Genomic DNA, 22,767 nt, shown 5'->3' with positions numbered 1-22,767 from the left:
AGCAGTATTTCGTTTCTAAAAACATGTTTTCAATAACACTGTGATTCCTAAAACGACCTAAAAGCGAGTTGTGTAAGTCACAGACCTACAAGACAAAGGTTCTGATTAAAATAGCATTAGATTTTTTAGTGAATACGTGATAGCATCATTGCTTTCACAGTGCCCTTGGAAAGATACATATTATCGGTGTCTAAATAAAACAGCTGTTAGCTGTTCTATCAGCTTTTCTGAGAACTGACCTAATTAATAAAATGGATTTATTAATTCAAGCTATATTGAATATGAAAAGCAAAAAGAAAAAGGCAATCTTCTGAGAAAAGACAAATAAGACAAAGAGTCACCCCCAACATACATATTTGGATTTGCTGATTTTCGGTCAAGCTCACCCCCAGCAGAATTTGTTGGTGTGTGGTTTTTGTTTTTTTTTTTTGGGGGGGGGGGGTGCTAGGGGCAAAGGTTAAAGCAAGAACAAAGGGAAAAGCTGGGAGGAAGTGAAAAGAGAAGGGTAGCCGACCATGATGGTCACCCGTTTGCAAATTTTCCTTTGGGATCAAATCCACGTAGCTCGATAAGAAGAATACACACTGATACCGCAGGGGCAGGCCTACCCAGAGTCAGTTAAGACAGAGGTGCCTGAGTTCACCTGCAAAAGAACTAAAGTCTATGACTTTGCTCAAGACAGAATCCAAGGGTCAGAGTCCAGACAACTAGGCTAAAAAAAAAGAAGAAACACACTAAAACCAGTGGTTCATGTTTCTCATTTCCCAGATGTTCCAGTCCAATAAAATCTAACTATGTCATTGAAATGTAAAACAAACAATCCTCGTTTGTAATGAGAAAGAATTTAACTTACTCAAAATCAGAAGAGGGAAAGAGGGTCGAGATATGGGGAAAATAATGCAACACACATTAAGAAATATAGAATTTATTTATATTCACCGGAAGACAGTGTCACATTTTGTACATGGTTACCAGAAGAGAAATAACACTCCAATGGCACTGTATTGCTATCAACATTTCTTACGCTACAGAGTCGGGAAACACTTATTTTCCCCTTTAAAAAATTTAAGGCTCAGTTTCCAAAAGGTAATTTTACCACCTATTTTCCTGTTTAAGAAACTGGGAAAGTTCTGAAATAAAGGACAAAGGGGTGGAGGCGGAAGGACAGTACAACACGTTTCACTCACTCCTACCCCCACTGAAGACACTCAATGTGATTTGTGGTTGTTGGCAAAGGCTCCTCCTATTTGAAATGTGTTTGGTTACAAGATCAAACAAATCATTAGATGGGAGAGGCCTTAGGTATACATCTTCAGCATACAAACAAGGAAAACTAAAAACTTTATCACCAGTTGCTGGCTAACATATGTTTATTTGCAAGTTGCCTACATGTAAATGTGCACACACAGTAACGCAGACTCACTTCTCTTTGGTATGACTCTTCTAACACACTAGTAAACAATACTGAATGCCCTTTCAACTTTCAGAACGAGTGGGCACAAAGCTGTCCTTTCTCCTAAACGCTGTCCTCCATTTTTCTTCTCAACCTTGTAGTAGAACAAAACCATGACAGTAACTCAAACTGGTGCGTCATCCCCGTGTAAGTGATTAAAGGGAGTGGGAGGAAAGAGCATGAGAAAGCTAATCATGAAGAAACTTTGGGGTATCCCTTTGAGAATTACCATATCAACGAGTTCCAAACACGAGTTCCAAAAGTGTTTTAGAAACACTTTTTCCTATACAAATATTTCATTCACTCCACAATGACACAATCATTTTACAAAAGACAGAATCTGCTCAAACTCAGTAAACTACCTTACACTTCACGAGGCTAATGCTATAACAACAACAAAAGCCAAAAAGGGCACCATGGGTTCTGCCTCTGGCATAAAGAGGTAGAGACAACCATCCTGTAGAAAAGATTAACAATAAAAAAACAAAAACGGTAAAACAAAACAGCACGCCCTCCTCCTCCCCCAAAAAATACTCCACCACATTCCATTTCTAAGAACTAGTTCTGGAAAGCCTGGGTGGCATTCAGTCCGATTCCGAGTTGAGAGATCCATTGCCCACAATCATCTTGCTGTAATTCTTCTGCTGCTCTTCCTTAAAGGTATCCTTCACCTTGGCTCTCTTTAGCCCTCCATCCCTGAGAATAGAAAGACAAATAAATAAAAGATACTCCCAGCACTGATTTAAAAGGGTTACATGCTACACAGTGCCATGTAGCAGCTGGTCAGCTATTAAACAAAGAACACTGGATTTGGAAGCAGAAAGACCCAGATTTCAATCCCTGCTCTGCCACTCAACCAGGCCTGTGTTACTTTAAGGAAGGAACGATCTCTCTGATCTTTGGTTAAAATAGAGAACGACCTCTCTGCTCAGTTTCTTTTTAGAAGTTAGGGCTACTATATTCAATATTTGGATACTGTATTAAAACTAGGATTGTTTACCTATCTTTTCCCCAAGGAAAGCAAAGTACCAGGTTTCTTAATCCAAATCAACCTATATCTTACTAGAAAGCCATATGGAAATTTTTAAATATACACATAAGAAATGGTGAGAGTACTGTGTATGTGTGGGTAAGCTCCTTAAAGAGAAATTGATTCATCATTATTCAAATCTAATCTTATGTCAAACAAGTCACGTTTTGAGTCAATGCGCTATATTTCAAGTATTCAGAATCTTCCATATTCTAAAACAGACTCAAAATAAAACAAGCAACAAAAACATAAATTGCATTCAACCAATAATAGTGCCTATGTAAGCAGCATTCCTTAATTCAGAGCCTCTGAATCTTTGAACTCTCTCCAGGGTGGTGAAAACAGACCTGCCTGGGTTAAAAGGATTCTGAGTGCCTTTCCTTCTTTGGACAATACAAAGAAATAACAAGCTGGAAGAGCTGCAAGGGGACTGGACTACTGGGACCACTATCTCTCTCCTAATCTCATGTTTTAGATTTTAACTCCTAGGAGAGCGTGGACCAAGAACTTGCTTACTTTATACTCTGCCTGTTTTAATTTTAACCCAGCTAAGCATGAATGTTTACCAAGTGCTCTCTAATGACGATGAATGGCTCATAGGTTAGCCAGTGAACTCAATGCCATGAAGACAGAACTTGACCTACAAACAGACGTCTGCCTGAGACCACTGCAACGGTCTGGCCTCTAGAGTCAAAACTAAGACGTGGCCCATCAGGAGTCCTCAACTTAAAAATAGACTTTGGTCCACAAATCTTCCAGGGGGCCAGTTGTAGGAAATTTCCATGAAATAAGGTCATAAGTTGCCATTAGGTCTCCAGAATTGTCCACAAGACCCTCTTTCATCCACAGGAGCCGCCTCTAACTATTCAGAGCATTTATGTGAATTCTGAATAGTAAGAACTAGGGAAGGGAGGGAGAGAGAAGAAAGGCCATTCTTCCTTTCCTGAGGTCCCGGCCAAAACAGGTAAAAATTCACTGTTAGCAACATCTGTCCTCGAGCATCCTGACATTATTTTCATACAATCCTCCCTCCCAAGTGCTCTAGAAAACCCCTGTGACTTGCCACCCCTAGAGACTTTACAGTTTTACCCAATTCCCCCTCGCAATGGCAGCAGATGTTAGTTCTTAAGGAGGGCAACAGCATATATAAAAGCCAGCATAAGATGACACAATTAAGCTCTCATTTAATCTAGGGGAAAAAAATCTAGACATGTTAATTCATACCCAATAGGTGAGTGACAAATACATCTGGAAAGGCAGTGAGCCTATTTTCTTTTTAAAGAAGAGGCCAGGTAATTAAAAGTATCCTTTTATTATAAAACGACACATGGGAGACTTCCCTGGTGGCGCAGTGCTTAAGAATCCACCTGCCAGGGCAGGGGACATGGGTTCGATCCCCGGTCCAGGAGGATCCCGCATGCCTCAGAGCAACTAAGCCCCTGTGCCACAGCTACCAAGCCTGCACTCTAGAGCCACAACTACTGAGCCCCGCATGCTACAACTACTGAAGCTCCCATGCCTAGAGCCAGTGCTCTGCAACAAGAGAAGCCACCACATTGAGAAGCCTGCACACCACCACGAAGAGCAGCCCCTGCTCACCACAACTAGAGAAAGCCCGTGTGCAGCAACGAAGACACAACACAGCCAAATTAATTAATTAATTAATTTAAAGAGAAAAAAAAATATGACCTGAAAAAATTTTAAACTCTGAGGATCATTTCTGCCATTTTGTTCAAGCCAACCTGACTGGGAGTCTGTCCTGGAGCTAACTCCCTTAGGCTATTTTTGTTTCTCAAGGCTTTCTTCATTTCCTTGGATCTGAGGCTATAGATCCAAAGCTCTAAGCTTTTCATAATGGCTTTAGGGCAGGAGCAGGGCTGGGATGTCAGGTAAGAGTAAGGGAGATAAAGAATAGAAAACAATGAACAAGGAAGAGGAAGCCAGTTACACATATGAACTTGGGTCACTAGGACATCTGTAAACTAGGGCACTGGTAAGCCTGATGGTGATGGTGAAACAGGAGGGGATGGGGCAGGGCACAACCTTTGAAAGAATGCCATGGCCCGAGGACATGACCTAAACTGATTAGTACCAAATGGGTCCAAGGTGGCAGACAAGTCGACTTCCACTAGACCTTGAGCCTCAGTATATGCTCGCTGTAACACATCTGCAAGCTAAATGACACACCCACAGGCACCATGACAGTTTCAAGGCTAGACCATAAGGATCAAGAAGTGAGCAGTGGCCCAATTCCTGGAAATCCCTACCCTTTTCCCAAAATAGCTGGAATACTCCTCCCACTCATCAGCCTATGAAATCACCCACCCCTATAAAAACTGACAACCCCATACCCTGGTGCCTTTCTCACCTTCTGAGATGGCTGACTGTGGAGTGTGTTTCTCTTTAAATAAATAAATCTACTTCTTACCTATCACTCTGTCTCTCACTGAATTCTTTCTGTGAAATATCAAGAACCTGAGCTTCATTAAGTCCTGAGACCAGGTGTGTGACCTCAGTTGAAAGACCTTGGGTTTTGGCTGGGTTTGAGTCCTGGGAGCATGGGTTCAAGTCCCAGTCAGGGTTTTGGCCAGGTATGAGCCCCAGCTTTGTGGGTTCGAGTCCCAGTCTGGGTTTAGGCTGGGTTTCAGTCCCGGCACGTGGGTTCAAGTCCCAATCTGAGATGCACAGTTTCAATGGTAGGATGTTGGCAATTTAGTTTCATATATTCCAGTTTAGAGAGTGTCATACAAAAGTTAGTCTTAACCTGTCTTAACCCTAGTCTTGACTTTAGGGCCAGTGAGTTGCCCTAAATCAAGAACTCATACTCCCAGAGTGGTGAGCCAGACATTTAATCAGAAGGCCACCCTCTAAAGTTGCCACTCTAAGGCTTCAGCTGTCTTGATCTCCCATCAACGTCCTAAGATCTGTTAACTAGCAGAAGGAATTTTAGGAATGGGCTTTCACTGTAGAAATTAGTGGTTTATTAATTAGCATGATAGATGCCAGAAACAGCCTTTCCTGGGTGAAATTAGTTGTATTCAGATATGTGGATGGACAAAATATTTTAGAGACATTCTCCATCCTTGCATTAAAGGGTATATAAGAATCCAGCCAGCCCTTCTTCCAGAGGCTTAAACCCTACACAGCCCTGGGTCCCTCTGCGGGTTCAGAAGGCTTTGGTTGCCTGGCTGACAGCCTGACTTGGTTAACCACATGCTGCTCCTACAACACTGCCAAAATTGCCTCCGATGAACTTTACATGTCAAGTGTTTTCAGAACACCAAAAAGACAGACAGCAGGGACTTTATTACACTTACAGGACTTGAAGTACGGACTGTTTTGTGCCAGTTTGCTAATCCAATGTCTGTGTGTGTGTGTGTAAGAATTCAATCTCGCATTATAACCCTCACTGATACAGACTAAATGTTTGTGCGCCCCCTGCCAAAATTCATGTACTAAAGCTCTAACTCCCAATAAGATGGCATTTGTTGATGGGGCCTTTAGAAGCTAATTAGGTTTAGATGAGGTCATCAGGGTTGGGCCCTCAAGATGGGAATAGTGCCCTTATAAGAAGACACACCGGAGAGCTTCCAGCCTTCAGAACTGTGACAAAATAAATTTCTGTCATTTAAGCCACCGAGTCTATGGCAGCTTGCTATGGCAGCTTGCTACGGCAGCCTGAGCAGACTAATACTCCCACCTACATTCAATCTTGCTCAAAGAAACAAAAAACTAAAGCCATAGATATCCATACTTAAAATATTTCACTTATTTCCTGTCAAGCTTTTTTCTTTAATATAGTCATGGCTGGAGTTAAGTATGAACAAGTCTGTTAAGTTGCCCCTTGCCTCCCAGGGTCCATTCCCCCAAATCCATTCTCACTTCCTTCTTCAGTGAAAGAACCCTAAATTTTAGCTAGACAAGTAGCCATGCAGAACAAAGACTACATTTCCCAGCCTCCTTTCAGCAAGGTGTTATCACACGACTTGAGTTCAAACAGATACAAGTGGAAGTGGCTCGTCCAGCTTCCAGCCTGCGCTCTTAAAGACATGAACACATCCTTCTCGTTTTAGTTCCTCCCTGCTAGCGATTTTGCTGTACTCACTGGGTCAAGCTGGAGCAGCCGTCTTGGACCATAAAGCAGAAGCGCACTGAGGATGGTAGACCAATACAGAATGAACTGTTATACCAGTCTAGACTGCCTATGTTTAAGTATGAGAAGTAAAATTCTATCTCAGTAAAGCCATTGTTATGCTGTATAAACCACTGTCAGTGTCAGTTAAACCTCCAGCTAACAAGCATAACAAATGACATTATTAAAAGTCATCTTAATTTAAAAGCGATAGTACTTCTGAAAAATATCTTACCAAGAAAGCTCAGTCAACCCTCCTTGTACAGCAATAGCAGACTTAACCCTGTTAGCAAACTGGACTGCATCTTCTCCTTCCTGGAAAAAAAAATTACAAGTACATCCTGAGGACAGAGTTTTCAAGTAATGCTTTCAAATGTCTCACAATCATTTAGATTCGTTTTAAAGTATAAGATTCATTTTAGCTCAAATATGCTCTATTTTGAATCACAGCAAATGTCATTTGATGTATCAAGAAAATGCAGAGCTGTATTGTTTACTATTTTTATCACGTGTATATATATTTATTATGCTCTTTATTAGCCTTATTCAAGATACAACATTCCACAATATCTGTAGGTTCAATAAACCAACAGCAATTGTACAAACTATTACAGAAAAGAGTCTCTGAATATAAAGCCAGCTTGATTTTGAAAAGAGCTAGATATATACACATATATGTATGGTTTTTTTTAATGACTCATGCTGAGAAAGCAGAAAGAAGGTCCAACTCTAGCTCATGTGAGGAAGGGAGATACCCAGGTTTTCAGGTAAAAATTTTCTTGCCTTTATCTGACTAGATAAAGCACCAAAGACCAACTCTTATCTATGGAATACCTCTCTGGTCATGGGGGGCATGTACCACACGTCACAGACAATGGCCCAGCTGGTCATCACTCGAAGTAGGTAGCTCACCATGCTGTATTTACTACTGTTCCAAAACGCATCACCAAACTGAGGATTATACTGAGAAAAGAGAAAAGAAAATGCATTCCAGTTAGGAATTAAGTGGCAGTTTCTCTTGTCCATGTCAATGGATGACAAGCCAAACATCTCTATCAGACCCCCCCAAAAAGAGAAGCTACTTCACTTGACAGAAAGGATCCAAACTGCAACCAGATGTAGAAAACAAACTTATGGTTACAGGGAGTTAGAGGGGAGAGGGATAAATTGGGAGATTGGGATTGACATATATACACTACTATATATAAAACAGATAACTAATAAAGATCTACTGTATAGCACCGGGAACTCTACTCAATACTGTAATGGCCTATATGGGAAAAGAACCTAAAAAAGAATGGATATATGCTTATGTATAACTATTCACTTTGCTGTACACCTGAAACTAACACAACATTGTAAATCAGCTATACTCCAATAAAAATTTTAAAAACAAACAAAAAAACAAAGAGCAAACCAGGCCAGGCAGCTCTCCCTGACTAGAGCCACAGAGTGCTGAGACAGGAGGGCTATTGACAGGACTCAAATATCTGTCCCCCCAATTAACTGGAAGGTGGGGCGAAAGTAGGAACAGTTTTCTGTCTTGCTTATCATGGTGTCCTCAGTACTCAGGCACTGGCCGGGCACACAGTACTGCCCCGCATATCTACACATATATCAATAGAGAGAAAAAGTGATCAAGCAAATGGGACAAACGTAAACAACTGGTGAATCTGTGTAAAGAGGACACAAGTATTCCTTAGTCTTACAAATTTTAAGTTTGAAATTATATCAAAATAAAATCACCAAGTCACTGCCTTATTTTTGGGGGGTGAGGGTGGGTGAACTGTTTTACCTTAATTGCAACTGGATATATGGTTCCTCCAATTTCAAAGCTTCCCTTTTTAAACATCATGACTGAAGTATTGTTGATGCAAGTTCCTATACGGAAACAGCAGTAGGGGGCAAATATTTTTTAAAGCAGTCATTTCTAAAAGGGATCATTTTGATATAAAATAATTTAAAATATTCGAGTCATATCAAAATTAATTTTTTTAAAAAAGAAAAAAATTTACGTAGTAGTAATTTGACAGTTCTAAGCAGGTTTAATAACAAACTTTTACTTTATTATTGACTACTCTAGAGATACAATTTCTTCACAACAGATGACAATTTCAGTACATCTTAAAATAAGAAACTTTAAAAAGGCATGGATGATACCTTTCTGTTTTTTGGGTTTTTTTTACAAATTTATTTATTTATTTGTTTATTTATTTATCTGTTGGCTGCGTTGGATCTTCATTGCTGCACATGGGCTTTCTCTAGTTGCGGCGAGCCAGGGGGCTACTTTTCATTGTGGTGCGTGGGCTCCTCACTGAGGTGGCTTCTCTTCTTGTGGAGCAAAGGCTCTAGGCGTGCAGGCTTCAGTAGCTGCCGCACACAGCCTCAACAGTTGTGGCTCATGGGCTCTAGAGCACAGGCTCAGTAGTTTTGGCACATGGGCTTAGTTGCTCTGCAGCATGTGGGACCTTCCTGGAACAGGGATCAAACCTGTGTCCCCTGCATTGACAGGCGGATTCTTGATCACTGCGCCACCTAGAAGTCCCTGGAAGATACCTTTCAAAGTTCACTGCCCAGAAAAAACTTCTAAGGTCAAAAAGGTACCATGCCTTCCAACAAATCTCAAAAGAAAGCAGGGAATTACTAGCTCAGAGGCCATCCCATCCCTACAGGACAGCATAGATCTGGACTAAGAATGCCAACTCTGGAACAATCCAACTCCTCATATACTTTTGGTATGTGTTATCAACCACATAACTTGGTGAGCACTCCCCCTTCTTACCCTCAGGAAAGATTAATATGGGTAATTTCTTCTTATCAGCAATATGTTCTTTTAGTCTGTGAAGAAAAATAAAGGATCAAAATTATAGCTTAAAAAAGAGAGAGGTGGGAATCCTCTTTGGTATTCTTTACTCTCTACTAGCACAAATATAATTATAAAGCAGTAAGGAAAAAAAATAAGATACAAGTAAAGAAAATAAACTCAAGTTGGTTCCTTTCTAAAAAAGTGTAAGGGCTGGTAAAGCTGAAACAGATTACAGCTGCCAGAGTATATACCAGTGCTCAATAATCTCAAGATGAGGAACAGTTTCTAACCTTAAAGAGATTTCAACAGGTACTTTTCATTTTACTCTGAAAAGCATGTCCCACCTTCATCTTTACAGAAGCAATGACCAGAGTGCCTTCAGTTAAAAGCCTCAGGCAAAAAGCTGTTTCCAAACAAAGCTTTCTGGTAGCTTAACTACACACCAAACCCCTAAAGTTCCACCTCCTGTTCCATACATAGCATTATCTCTGTTTGTCTCTAGATGGATTTAAGTGCTAACAGTCATTCAGCAAACACTTAATCCAGCATCTGTTTACTTAGCCAACACAATTCAAAAACTTTTAAATCTAGCTAAGACAGGTGATTCACCAGAAAAGGCCAACCACAAATAGAGCTCCATATGTTTTAGTTTTAACTTTTAGTACTCCTTCTTCGGCAGGAAAACCAAGACTTAAAAGATTTTATGCTGCCCCAACAGACACCGAGTAATGACAGTGCTTACCTCTCAGTAACCAGGTGTCGGTCCTTCATTTCTGAGCGTTCAAACCAGACATGTGGACAAGCCTTGACCATAGCTCTCTGAATAATTCCCATCAATCCACCATGAACCTGTCCAACCTAGAAAGACCATGAGAAAAAGGAGAAACTGTAAAGGTATAGCGATCCAAAGAAAGCCTTTTTTTCTTTTTAGTACCAGTAAGTTCCTATTCCCCACTCAGAGAAAAGACTGGCCTTCTACTGATTGACATTCTCAACCTGCTCAAAGGATATGACTGGCTGAACATAAACACAAAGTGGTCTTTCATAGCACCTTTGAATTTTAAGCTATGTTGCTATACTAACTTTACTCTAGCTTTAAAAAGCAGAGGTCTTTCAACTCAGTCATGATGAGGAAATACAAATTAAAACTACAATGAAATACGATTTCAAATCCATCATTTCAACAAAGATTCAGAAGCTTGATGATACACTCTAAGCCAAGGCTGTGGGAAACAGGCACTTTCATACATTGATTGGGATGAGGAGATTATACACCCATAGCAGCAAATTTGGCAATATCTAAAAACTATATATAGATTTATCCTTCAACTCAGTAATTCCACTTCTAGGAATTTACCCTGAATATATACCTCCAACAAAATGGAAATATATATGCACGAGGTTATAACTGTAGCATTATTTGTAATTGTGAGATATTGGAAAATACCTAAATATCCAAACATGAGAACTTAGATGAATTAACTATGGTTCATACACACAGTGGAGTACTATGCAGCTAGGAGAAGAACAAGATGGATCTCTATGACTGATAAGGAATGATTTCTAAGAGATAAGGTTAAATGAAAAAAGCAAATTGCAGAAGAGCAAATAAAGTATGCTACCTCTTGTGTTAGATGGAAGGGGAAATATACACATATATTCGTTTATCTCTACAAAAAGAAAACACACCCAAAACCAGTGTACTTGGAAACCTACAAGGATAGGAGGGAATGGGGTAGAATGGACATGGGTGGAGTGACTTCTGTGAGTATAGCCTTTTTGTCTAGTTTTAACATTTCGAAGCATATTAATGTCCCACAAATTCAAAAAATAAATCAACAAGGATGCAACTAGCAAAGTGAAAGCAAATTTTAAAAAATGAACCCAACTGTATTTCAAATGAACAAAAGAACACTGGAGGAAGGGGAAGAAAAAAAATCCAAGAAATGTACAGATAGTATTTGACCACATCTGCTCCATCTTGGGTGGGGTACCAAGAACTACAAATACCCCGAATTCTTCTTACGACATTTGTTTTTTTGTAGTAAAACAGGTGAAGCAATTCTGAAGCAACTGTTGATGTATTATATAGGATTGAGAAAAATGAGTAAATGTTGATATTGTTGGAAAACAGGGTATTCACTGTGAAAAAAAGGAAGATACAAATACAGGTTGGGGAAAACTAACAAAGAACTTGATGAATTGAATGAATTGTTACAGACTCAGATTTCCAATGCTATATTAATATCATATATAAATATCACATGTAAACATTAAAAATAGAAATATTTTACACACTTTTTTTTTTTACTTAGAGAGAGAGAAAGCAGCACATGAAAATGTAAATAATAAAGCAAATGGTACAAAATGTTACCAACAGGTAAATGTGCATAAAAGGCATATGGATATACCATGCAACATTCCTATTATTACAATCTCTCTGTAAGTTAGAAAATATTTCTAGATTTAAAAAAAAAAAAAGTAGAGAGCTTTGTTTAGGAAGGGAAAAAAAAAACTCTGAAAAGCCACTAATAAGAGATGTTGAATGTTTTCAGATGTATAGTTTATGTTTAGCCAAAAGAGGACAAATATGACCTCTGGAGGTTAGCAGTGCACTTCCTCCCACTTCTGCCCTCTGCTGCCTCTGACTTAAGCCCAGCTGGCTTAGAAAGGATGCGGTTGAGGGGGAATGGGACAAAACAGGTAAAAGGGATTAAGAGGTGCAAACTTCCAGTTATAAAATAAATAAGTAATGGGATGTAATGTACAGCATAGAGAATATAATCAATAATGTTGCAATAACTTTATATGGTGGCAGATGGTTACTAAACTTAGTGATCAATTCATAATGTATATATATAAGTGCTGAATCACTACGTTGTACACCTGAAACTAACATAGCACTGTACTCAACTACAATTAAAAAATTAAAACTAAAAAAATAAATCCAACTGGCTTTTAGTTTCCAGCACTCAACCCATCGGAAAGTTTGCATGTTCTATACTTTTCTAAGCCTTGGCTAATACTGTAACTCAGTTGTATATTGCAGCTGTAATTGCAGTTATATACGATCAAGAAGCATGTAAAATGTTAACAAAATTCTGAGGCCCTCAATCACAAATGAGTTACACTCAACTGTTTGTTGACCAGGACACAGAATGAATACTATCTCAGAAAAACAAAATCATGATTAGGCAAGTTGGTTAAGATACTTGAACCTCTGCTTTCTCAACTACAACGTCTCAGCCCTAACCTCTCTGGATTACAGGGAAGGTCAAATATAAGAGATGTAAAAGTGCTTGTCCACATAAATGCAAGGAACTATTATATACACCCACAACTGGGGGGGTGTCTCTCAAGGACTGTTAACATGAGGGTCTCTGGACAGGCCTTCTGGGATCCACAAACATCTTGAAATTTTGTTTGTATGATGCAAATGTATGTTGTTGTTTTTCTAAAAAAAGGATACATAAGTATTAACTGATTGCTAACCAAAAAAATGTTAAGAACTACCAATTCCCATAGTTCTTTTCAGAGAGGGGGTTAAAGCTTCCTTAGATTCAGAAAGAGCTGCACAACTTAGAGAAATTTATTAACATGTTAAAATGTGGTTGCCCAAAAGCTATATATTTGAACTTGTATTTTAGACAGATTAAATATCTGGCAGTGAGCTAGGAGCCTTTACAAAGGTCTTCAAACCCCCCACAATGACTGTATAGCCCATGGATCATCAACTACCAACACAGGTGCCAGCACCCCCACTCACCTACCTGCAGCAGACACTTAAATCAACAACGGCTCCCTTCAAATGCCTTCCCAGGAAAGCACACCAGACCACAGGAGGAGGGGACTCAGAGGTACAAACTACTATGTAGAAAAATAAGCTACGATGATGTACTGTACAGCACAGGGAACACAGCCAATATTTTACAATAACTATAAATGGAGTACAACCTTTAAAAACTGTGAATCACTATGTTGTACTCCTGAAAATTATCTAATATTGTACATCAACTATACCTCAAAACAAATTAATTAATTAATTAACGGTTCCCTTCAAAGGCCTTCCCAGAAAATCACTCCAGACCATGATTATCAGTCACTGGAGCTGACAAGTGAAATAAAATCCATCTGTTCTCTCTGAAGCCCAAGCCATCACCATGAGATATGAAAGGAAGACTCCTCCCCTGGATTCCTCTCCTATCACTCTACTTCACACACCAGTTTAGGGCATATTTACCACCATGCAGGAAAGAACATCCTTAGTGATCCTCCAAATTTTACCTGACACATACATAAAAGAGATGAAAGAAATCTTTACAAGTTCTTCAGGGTGACAAAAAACACCCTTTCATTTGAAAACATGCCAGAAATGCCACAAAAAGGTCTTTGGAGGTGGTTGATTTTACTGTGGGCTATGTGGTTTGTTGATGGGTTTTGTTTCCTTTTCTTTTGGGGCTGTAGGCAAGAACTGAGAAAGGCAACGTGGTAAGAATATTTGCCTTTCTTGCTTGATCTTCATTAAAGAGTCAGGATTTTTTTTTTAATTGCATGTGACTCTGAAGGGAGATAAAACTAATTGGCTAGTAAGGGATTTGTACAGCTCTAAAGAGGAAGACGTTAACGTCTCAAAGTATCATTAAACGTTGCAGGTATTTTTTTCTTACTTTTTTATTGTTTATTAAATATTGCAGAGATTTTAGGAGCAAGATAGAATCAACTTTATAAAGCCCTAGCATGCTCAAGTATGTCTACATTTCAGTAAGCTAATTTCTTACTACCTTAAATATAATGGCTATTTTCTTTCTTTTTCTTGCTGTATATATTCTTCATGTAAATATATTAATAAGTTATAAGTTATAGCAATATAACCCAGTCACTTTCTAACATAAAACTAAGTTTCTAATTTGTGCCAAAAATAAAGTTTGAACAATCCACAAAACATGAAATTACTTGAAATAGCAATGAGTTGCTCTTACCATAGCATAGCAACCATCCGTTGTCAAGATCAAAACATCTATCGGGGAGGTATGGTTGGCAACACAAATGCCTCCCTTCTGGGGTCTGTACTGCCTGCAATTACAAACGATGGTTAATACTAAATCTTGAGAAACAGCCACCATTTTACAGAATAGCAAGTAGAAATTCACGCTGTTTTGTTCTTAAAAGTACACTAAAAAAATAAAGCTTCAAAGTGTACGGGCTCATCTTAAAAAGGTTGTCTCCAGGCAGTATGATGGGAGTGGGGTAAGAGTATAGGAGGAGGGGTGCATGATTTTCCCTTCACACATATTTATATTGCTTTTCTGTAATGATCACATTGTTCTTTTATGATGAAAAAATAATTTTAAAATATTAGTCTGAATTATAAATATTCTATAACTTTAATAAACTTTATGATATTAAGTGTAAGGTTTATTTATTTTACCATAAGTATTTTCATATTATTTCAATCTTCATGTGTCACTTTTAGTGGCTTCAGGGTGAGCCAGAGTAAATCTACCATAGTTTCCTCCTTCCTATCCCCCTAAAACAGAGGTTGGCAAACTCTTCCTATCGCAGACCAGACAGTAAATACTTAAGGCTTTGCAAGCCAGCCAATCCCTGTCAAAACTCCTGGACTCTGCTGTTTTCGGACAAAGGCAGCCACAGATAACACGTAAATGAATGAGTATACCTGTGTTTCAGATGGCAGGCCACATTTGGCCTACAGGCCCATAGTTTAGTGCAACGACCTCTGTCCTAAAGTATAAACAGTATTTGACACTAATAAAGCAAAGTAGTTTTCTTTGGGCCCATACAAAGAAAGCAAACCAACTGTATAACAACTTTAGTGTGTTTTCTTCAAAATCAGAAGCAATCCTACAGTAAGTTGTGAACTCCTCTCTATGTAATTAAAGCACCTTTTCTGTAGAAGTTGTTTCCTCTGATCACACTTTTACCAGAGCATTTTTTTTTAAGTCTTTACTGAATTTGCCACAATATTGTTTCTGTATTATGTTTTGTTTTTTGGCTGTGAGGCCTGTGAGATCTTAGCTCCAAGATCAGGTATCAAACCTGCACCCATGCATTGGAGGGTGAAGTTTTATGACCATTAGACCGCCAGGGAAGTCCCCCAAAGCATTTTCTTCTACTCCTCATCCCAAATCTCACAGTCCAATCACAAAATTATGTAATTTTAGAAATTTAAGGGAACTTTTATGTTGGTAACACATGGTAAAGCCAAATGATGAAATGTTTCCCGTCTACAAAAGAGACACAAAGATCCTGTCACACAGATATAGTGAACAAACTAGTGGTTACAAGGGGGGGAGGGGGAGGGGGGGCGCAACACAGGGGTGGGGAGTGGGAGGTACAAACTGTTGGGTGTAAGATAGGCTCAAGGATGTATTATACAACATGGGGAATAGAACCACTTTTTGCAATAACTGTAAATGGAAAGTAGCCTTTAAAAGTTGCATAAAAATAAAAACAACTTTTTTAAAGATCCAGTCAGTAAAAAAACAAAGATGCTTGTGCTGGAACTTTCAAAATAATGATATTAAGTATAAAAAAACCTGAATTTACAGAAAAGTAATTCAAAACAATCAAAATGACCCTCACATAGCTAATAAGTTCACTTACTACCTTTCTCCTCTCTGATTGGGGTGAGGGAAGCAGAATGCTGGGTCTGTTTTAAGGCTTAGTTATGGGATTTTAGAAGCGGCAGAGCTGAGACTAGAAATCAGCCTCAGGACTCCCAAGTCTCGACCTCTTTCCACCATTCTACAGGCCTGTCACCTTCACCACTTAAAAATTTTTACATGGATCCAGTTTAAAACCTGACTCAGCCATTTACTAGCCAAGGGGCCCTAGACAATCAAACCCAGAGCTTCCATTTCTTCACCCATGAAACAGGAAGACAGCACCTTCTCATAGGGATGACCTATGAGAAGCACATGCCTGGCCTGCACACCATAAATGCCTAATTACTGAGGTCATTACACGTTTATTATAATGTTCCCTCTGCAAACGGATTGCTTTTAAAAAGTGTTTTTGTGCACTGTTATGCTTGTGACGCTCTAAGCAGAGGATGAACACACCAGAAGTACTCCTATTTCACCTGCTTCCTCCGACCCACTACTGTCAATCACGCACTGATTTACCTAGAGAAAGGCAGGCAGGAAGGTAGCAAACACTCACTTGTTATGATAATGAATGGTCCCAGAGAGGGCTCGAACACAGATCCGGCAGCAAGTCAGGTGGACCAGTTCACTCAGCCACATTTTGAGGCTGAAGGAAAGAGAAAACATTTTATCGTGCAGCTCTGGGCACCCCTAAGAAAGAATACAATAAAAGCTTCAATGTGCTCCTTCACAGCAGCGTACAGTTCAATTCTCACAGTCTCACTGAGGCATTTAGGACAAAACTCTAATGGAAAATAGCTCCCACCCAGACTGACGATAAATCCTGACCAAGATAAGCTGAGGCTTCTTTGGTCTCGGCCTAACGAATCTGGCAATACTACAAGACTCTCTGGTTTTCCTTGAGTCCCTCAGTCCATTTGCTTCCTTCTCTTCCTTTCTCCTTTTGAAAAGGCAACTTCTGTCAATTTACATGAAAGCGTGATGGGAAAACAAATAAAGACTATGAAGATAAAGTGAGCAGCATTTTAACATGTGTGTGGAGGCCATAAATTTGATGCAGTACATAGGAATCACACAAATATTCTCTTTGTGGACACAGCGAAGAAAAGGAATAATCCTATTCATGGCTGAGAGGAAGGAAACATTTCACCTGCTTATTGGCAGTTGTCCAACCAGGGTAGTTCCTATAACCAACAAACTGATCCCAATGCAAGCCAAGGTAACTCTGAAAAAGAAAAGAAACGGTAATTCAAAATCTAGCTGAAGAGTACAGGGGAGGGAGAGGAATCAACATGGTGGAGTAGGAGGACATGCGCTCACGCCCTCTTGCAAGAGCACCGGAATTACAACTAACTGCTGAACAGTCATCAACAGAAAGACACTGGAACTCACCAAAAAAGACACCCCACATCCAGAGACAAAGGAGAAGCTGCAATGAGATGGTAGGAGGGGCGCAAATGCATTAAAATCAAATCCCATAAATACTGGGTGGGTGACTCACAAGTTGGAGAACAGTTATACCACAGAAGTCCAGCCACTAAAGTGAGGGTTCTAAGCCCCACATCAGGCTTCCTAGCCTGGGGGGTCCAGCAACAGGAGGAAGAATCCTCAGAGAATCAGACTTTGAAAGCCAGCAGGATTTGATTGCAGGACCTCCACAGGACTGGGGGAAACGGAGACTCCACTCTTGGAGGGCTAACAAAAAAGCATGCTCTCGAAGACCAAGGGGGAAGGAGCAGTGATCCCATAGGAGACTGAACCAGATCTACCTGCTGGTGCTGGAGGGTTGCCTGCAGAGGTGGGGGGCAGCTGTGGCTCATCAAGGAGACAGGGGCACTGGCGACAGGGGTTCTGGGAAGTGCTCACTGGTGTGAGCCCTCCCAGAGTCCGCCATTAGCCCCACCAAAGAGCCTGTAAGCTCCAGGGCTAGGTCACCTCAGGCCAAACAACCAACAGGGTGGGAACACAGCCCCACCCATTAGTAGACAAGCAGATTAAAGTGTCACTGAGCTCCACCCACTCAGCCCAACCCACCATCAGTCCCTCCCATCAGGAAGCACCGACCAGCCTCCTAGATTGCTTCCTCCACAAGAGGGCAGACAGCAGAATCAAGCAGTATCAGCAGTATTTCATCTTGTGGAACTGAAAACCACAGCCACAGAAAGATAGAGAAAATGAAAAGGCAAAAGACTTTGTACCAGATGAACGGACAAGATAAAACCCCAGAAAAACAACTAAATGAAGAGGAGATAGGCAGCCTTCCAGAAAAAGAATTCAGAATAATGACAGTGAAGATGATCCAGGACATTGGAAAAAGCTGGATGCAAAGATGGAAAAGTTGCAAGAAAAGTTTACCAAAGACCTAGAAGAATTAAAGAACAAACAAACAGAGATATGTAACACAATAACTGAAATGAAAAATACACGAGAAGGAACCAATAGCAGATTACCTGAGGCAGAAGGATGAATAAGTGACCTGGAAGACAGAATGGTGAAAATCACTGATGCAGAAAAGAATAAAGAAAAAAGAATGAAAAGAACTGAAGACAGCCCAAGAGACCTCTGGGACAACGTTAAACGCACCAACATTCGCATTATAGGGGTCCCAGAAGGAGAAGAGGGAGAGAGAGAGGACCCAAGAAAATATTGGAAGAGATTATAGTTGAAAACTTCCCCAACATGGGAAAGGGAATAGCTACCCAAGACCAGGAAGCACAGAGAGTCCCAGGCAGGATAAACCCAAGGAAAAACTTGCCAAGACATATAATAGTCCAATTGACAAAAATTGGACAGCGAAAAGCTATTAAAAGAAACAAGGGAAAAACGACAAATAACATACAAGGGAACACCAATAAGGTTAAGAGCTGATTTCTCAGCAGAAACTCTGCAAGCCAGAAATAAGTGGCATGATATATTTCAAGTGATGAAAGGGAAGAACCTACAACCAAGAATACTCTACCCAGCAAGGATCTCATTCAGATTCGATGGAGAAATCAAAAGCTTTCCAGACAAGCAACAGCTAAGAGAATTCAGCACCACCAAACCAGCCCTACAGCAAATGCTAAAGGAACTTCTCTAAGCCGGAATCACAGGAGAAGAAAAAGACCTACAAAAACATAAACAAAACAATTAAGAAAATGATAATAGGAAAATACATACTGATAATTACCTTGAATGTAATGGACTAAATGCACCAACCAAAAGACACAGACTGGCTGAATGGATACATAAACAAGACCCATATACATGCTGTCTACAAGAGAGCCACTTCAGACCTAGGGACACATACAGACTGAAAGTGAGGGGATGGAAAAAGATATTCCATGCAAATGGAAATCAAAAGAAAGCTAGAGTAGCGATACTCATATCAGATAAAATAGACTTTAAAATAAAAAATGTTACAAGAGACAAGAAAGGACACTACATAAAGATCGAGGGGTCAATCCAAGAAGAAGAGATAACAATTATAAATATATATGCACCCAACATAGGAGCACCTCAATACATAAGGCAAATGCTAACAACTGTGAAAGAGGAAATCGACAGTAACACAATCATAGTGGGAGACTTTAACACCCCACTTACACCAATAAACCGATCATCCACACAGAAAATTAATAAGGAAACACAATGACACAATAAATCAGCTTGATTTAATAGATATCTATAGGACATTACATCCAAAAACTGCAGATTACACATTCTTCTCAAGTGCACATGGAACATTTTCCAGGATAGATCACATTTTGGGTCATAAATCAAGCCTTGGTAAATTCAAGAAAACTGAAATCGTATCAAGCATCTTTTGTGACCACAATGCTATGAGATTAGAAATCAATTACAGGAAAAAAACTGTAAAAAACACAAACACATGGAGGCTAAACAATATGCTACTAAATAACCAAGAGATCACTGAAGAAATCAAAGAGGAAATCAAAAAGTACCTAGAGACAAATGACAATGAAAACACAATGATCCAAAACCTACGGGATGCAGCAAAAGCAGTTCTAAGAGGGAAGGTTATAGCAATACAATCCTACCTCAAGAAACAAGAAAAATCTCAAATAAACAATCTAAACTTACACCTAAAGAAACTAGAGAAAGATGAGCAAACAAAACCCAAAGTTAGTAGACAGAAATCATAAAGATCAGAGCAGAAATAAATGAAATAGAGACAAATAAAACAATAGTAAAAATCAATAAAACTAAAAGCTAGTTCTTTGAGAAGATAAATAAAATCAATAAACCTCTACCAAGGCTCATCAAGAAAAAGAGAGGACTCAAATCAACAAAATTAGAAATGAAACAGAAGTTACAATGGACACCACAGAAATAAAAAGTACCATAATAGACTACTACAGGCAACTATATGCCAATAAAATGGACAACCTGGATGAAATGGACAGATTCTTAGAAAGGTATAACCTCTCAAGACTGAATCAGGAAGAAACAGGAAATATGAAGAGACCAATCACAAGTAATGAAATTGAAACTGTGATTAAAAAGCTCCCAACAAACAAAAGTCCAGGACCAGATGGATTCACAGGTGAATTTTATCAAACATTTAGAGAAGAGCTAACACCCATCCTTCTCAAGCTCTTCCAAAACATTGCAGAGGAAGGAACACTCCCAAACTCATTTTATGAGGCCACCATCACCCTGACACCAAAACTAAACAAAGATACTACTAAAAAAGAAAACTACAGACCAGTATCACTGATGAATTTAGATGCAAAAATTCTCAACAAAATACTAGCCAACAGAATCCAACAACACATTAAAAGGATCATACACCATGATCAAGTGGGGTTTATCCCTGGAATGCAAGGATTCTTTAATATATGCAAATCAATCAATGTGATACAGCATATTAACAAATTGAAGGATAAAAACCACATGCAGAAAAAGCTTTTGACAAAATTCAACATATATTTATGATAAAAACTCTCCAGAAGGTGGACATAGAGGGAACCTACCTCAACATAATAAAGGCCATATATGACAAATCCACAGCAAACATCAATCTCAATGGTGAAAAACTGAAAGCATTCCCTCTAAGATCTGGAACAAGACAAGGATGTCCACTCTCGCCACTACTAGTCAATATAGTTTTGGAAGTCCTTGCCATAGCAATCAGAGAAGAAAAAGAAATCGAATGAATCCAAATTGGAAAAGAAGTAAAACTGTCACTGTTCACAGATGACATGATACTATACATAGAAAATCCTAAAGATGCCACCAGAAAACTACTTGAGCTAATCAATGAATTTGATCAAGTTGCAGGATACAAAATTAACACACAGAAATCTCTTGCATTTCTATACACTAACAATGAAAGATCAGAAAGAGAAATTAAGGAAACAATCCCATTCACCATTGCAACAAAAAGAATAAAATACCTAGGAATAAACCTAACCAAGGTGGTAAAAGACCTGTACTCAGAAAACTACAAGACACTAATGAACGAAATCAAAAATGACACAAACAGATGGAAGCACATACCATGTTCCTGGATTGGAAGAATCAACATTGTGAAAATGACTATATTACTGAAAGCAATTTACAGATTCAATGCAATCCCCATCAAACTACCAATGGCATTTTTCACAGAACTAGAACAAGAAATTTTACAATTTGTATGGAAACGCAAAAGATCCTGAATAGCCAAAGCAATCTTGAGAAGGAAAGACGGAGTTGGTGGAATCAGGCTTCCTGACTTCAGGCTATACTACAAGGCTCCAGTGATCAAGTCAGTATGGTACTGGCACAAAACCAGAAATATAGATCAATGGGACAGGATAGAAAGCCCAGAGATAAACTACGGTCAAGTAATCTATGACAAAGGAGGCAAGGATATACAGTGGAAAAAAGGCAGCCTCTTCAATAAGTGGTGCTGGGAAAACTGGACAGCTACATGTCAAAGAATGAAATTAGAACACTTCCTAACACCATAAACAAAAATAAACTCAAAATGGACTAAAGACCTAAATGTAAGGCCAGACACTATGAAACTCCTAGAGGTAAACATAGGAAGAACACTCTTCGACGTAAATAACAGCAAGATCTTTTTTGATCCACCCCCTAGAATAATGGAAATAAAAACAAAATTAAATAAGTGGGACTTAATAAACTTCAAAGCTTCTGCACAGCAAAGGAAACTATAAGCAAGATGAAAAGACAACCCTCAGAATGGGAGAAAATATTTGCAAACAAATCAACAAAGGATTAACTTCCAAAATATATAAACAGTTCATCCAGCTCAATATCAAAAAAACAAACAAACCAATCAAAAAATGGGCAGAAGACCTAAATAGGCATTTCTCCAAAGAAGACATACGGATGGCCAAGAGGCACATGAAAAGCTGCTGAAACATCACTAATTAGTAGAGAAATGCAAATCAAAAATACAATGAGGTATCATCTCACACCGGTTAGAATGGGCATCATCAGAAAATCGAGAAACAGTAAATGCTGGAGAGCGTGTGGAGAAAAGGGAATGCTCTTGTATTTTTGGTGGGAATATAAATTGATATAGCCAGTATGGAGAACAGTATGGAGGTTCCTTGAAAAACTAAAAATAGAACTACCATATGATCCAGCAATCCCACTGCTGGGCATATATCCAGAGAACACCATAATTCAAAAAGACACATGCACTCCAATGTTCACTGCAGCACTATTTACAATAGCCAGGACATGGAAGCAACCTAAATGTCCATC

At 39.2% G+C, this 22,767-nt stretch overlaps 1 protein-coding gene across 3 annotated transcripts in view; it reads right to left on the bottom strand.

Annotated features, from left to right (window-relative positions):
- Positions 1-909: 909 nt before the first annotated feature.
- The window catches only part of GPAT3 (glycerol-3-phosphate acyltransferase 3), a 65,746-nt gene continuing 43,888 nt past the window's right edge, over positions 910-22,767 (bottom strand). For all 3 annotated transcript variants that reach the window (XM_057729438.1, XM_057729439.1, XM_057729440.1), the window contains 9 exons: positions 17,198-17,272; positions 16,604-16,693; positions 14,401-14,494; positions 10,164-10,279; positions 9,398-9,453; positions 8,411-8,496; positions 7,450-7,578; positions 6,851-6,930; positions 910-2,149 (listed from right to left, as the gene is read on the bottom strand). In XM_057729438.1, the coding sequence (XP_057585421.1) occupies positions 2,038-2,149; positions 6,851-6,930; positions 7,450-7,578; positions 8,411-8,496; positions 9,398-9,453; positions 10,164-10,279; positions 14,401-14,494; positions 16,604-16,693; positions 17,198-17,272 (838 nt within the window). In that variant the 3' untranslated portion in view covers positions 910-2,037. The remainder of the gene's footprint in view (positions 2,150-6,850; positions 6,931-7,449; positions 7,579-8,410; positions 8,497-9,397; positions 9,454-10,163; positions 10,280-14,400; positions 14,495-16,603; positions 16,694-17,197; positions 17,273-22,767) is intronic.

Source organism: Hippopotamus amphibius, chromosome 3, assembly GCF_030028045.1.
Source record: "Hippopotamus amphibius kiboko isolate mHipAmp2 chromosome 3, mHipAmp2.hap2, whole genome shotgun sequence".
Taxonomy (NCBI): domain Eukaryota; kingdom Metazoa; phylum Chordata; class Mammalia; order Artiodactyla; family Hippopotamidae; genus Hippopotamus; species Hippopotamus amphibius.
This window is presented reverse-complemented; position numbering and strand designations above follow the sequence as displayed.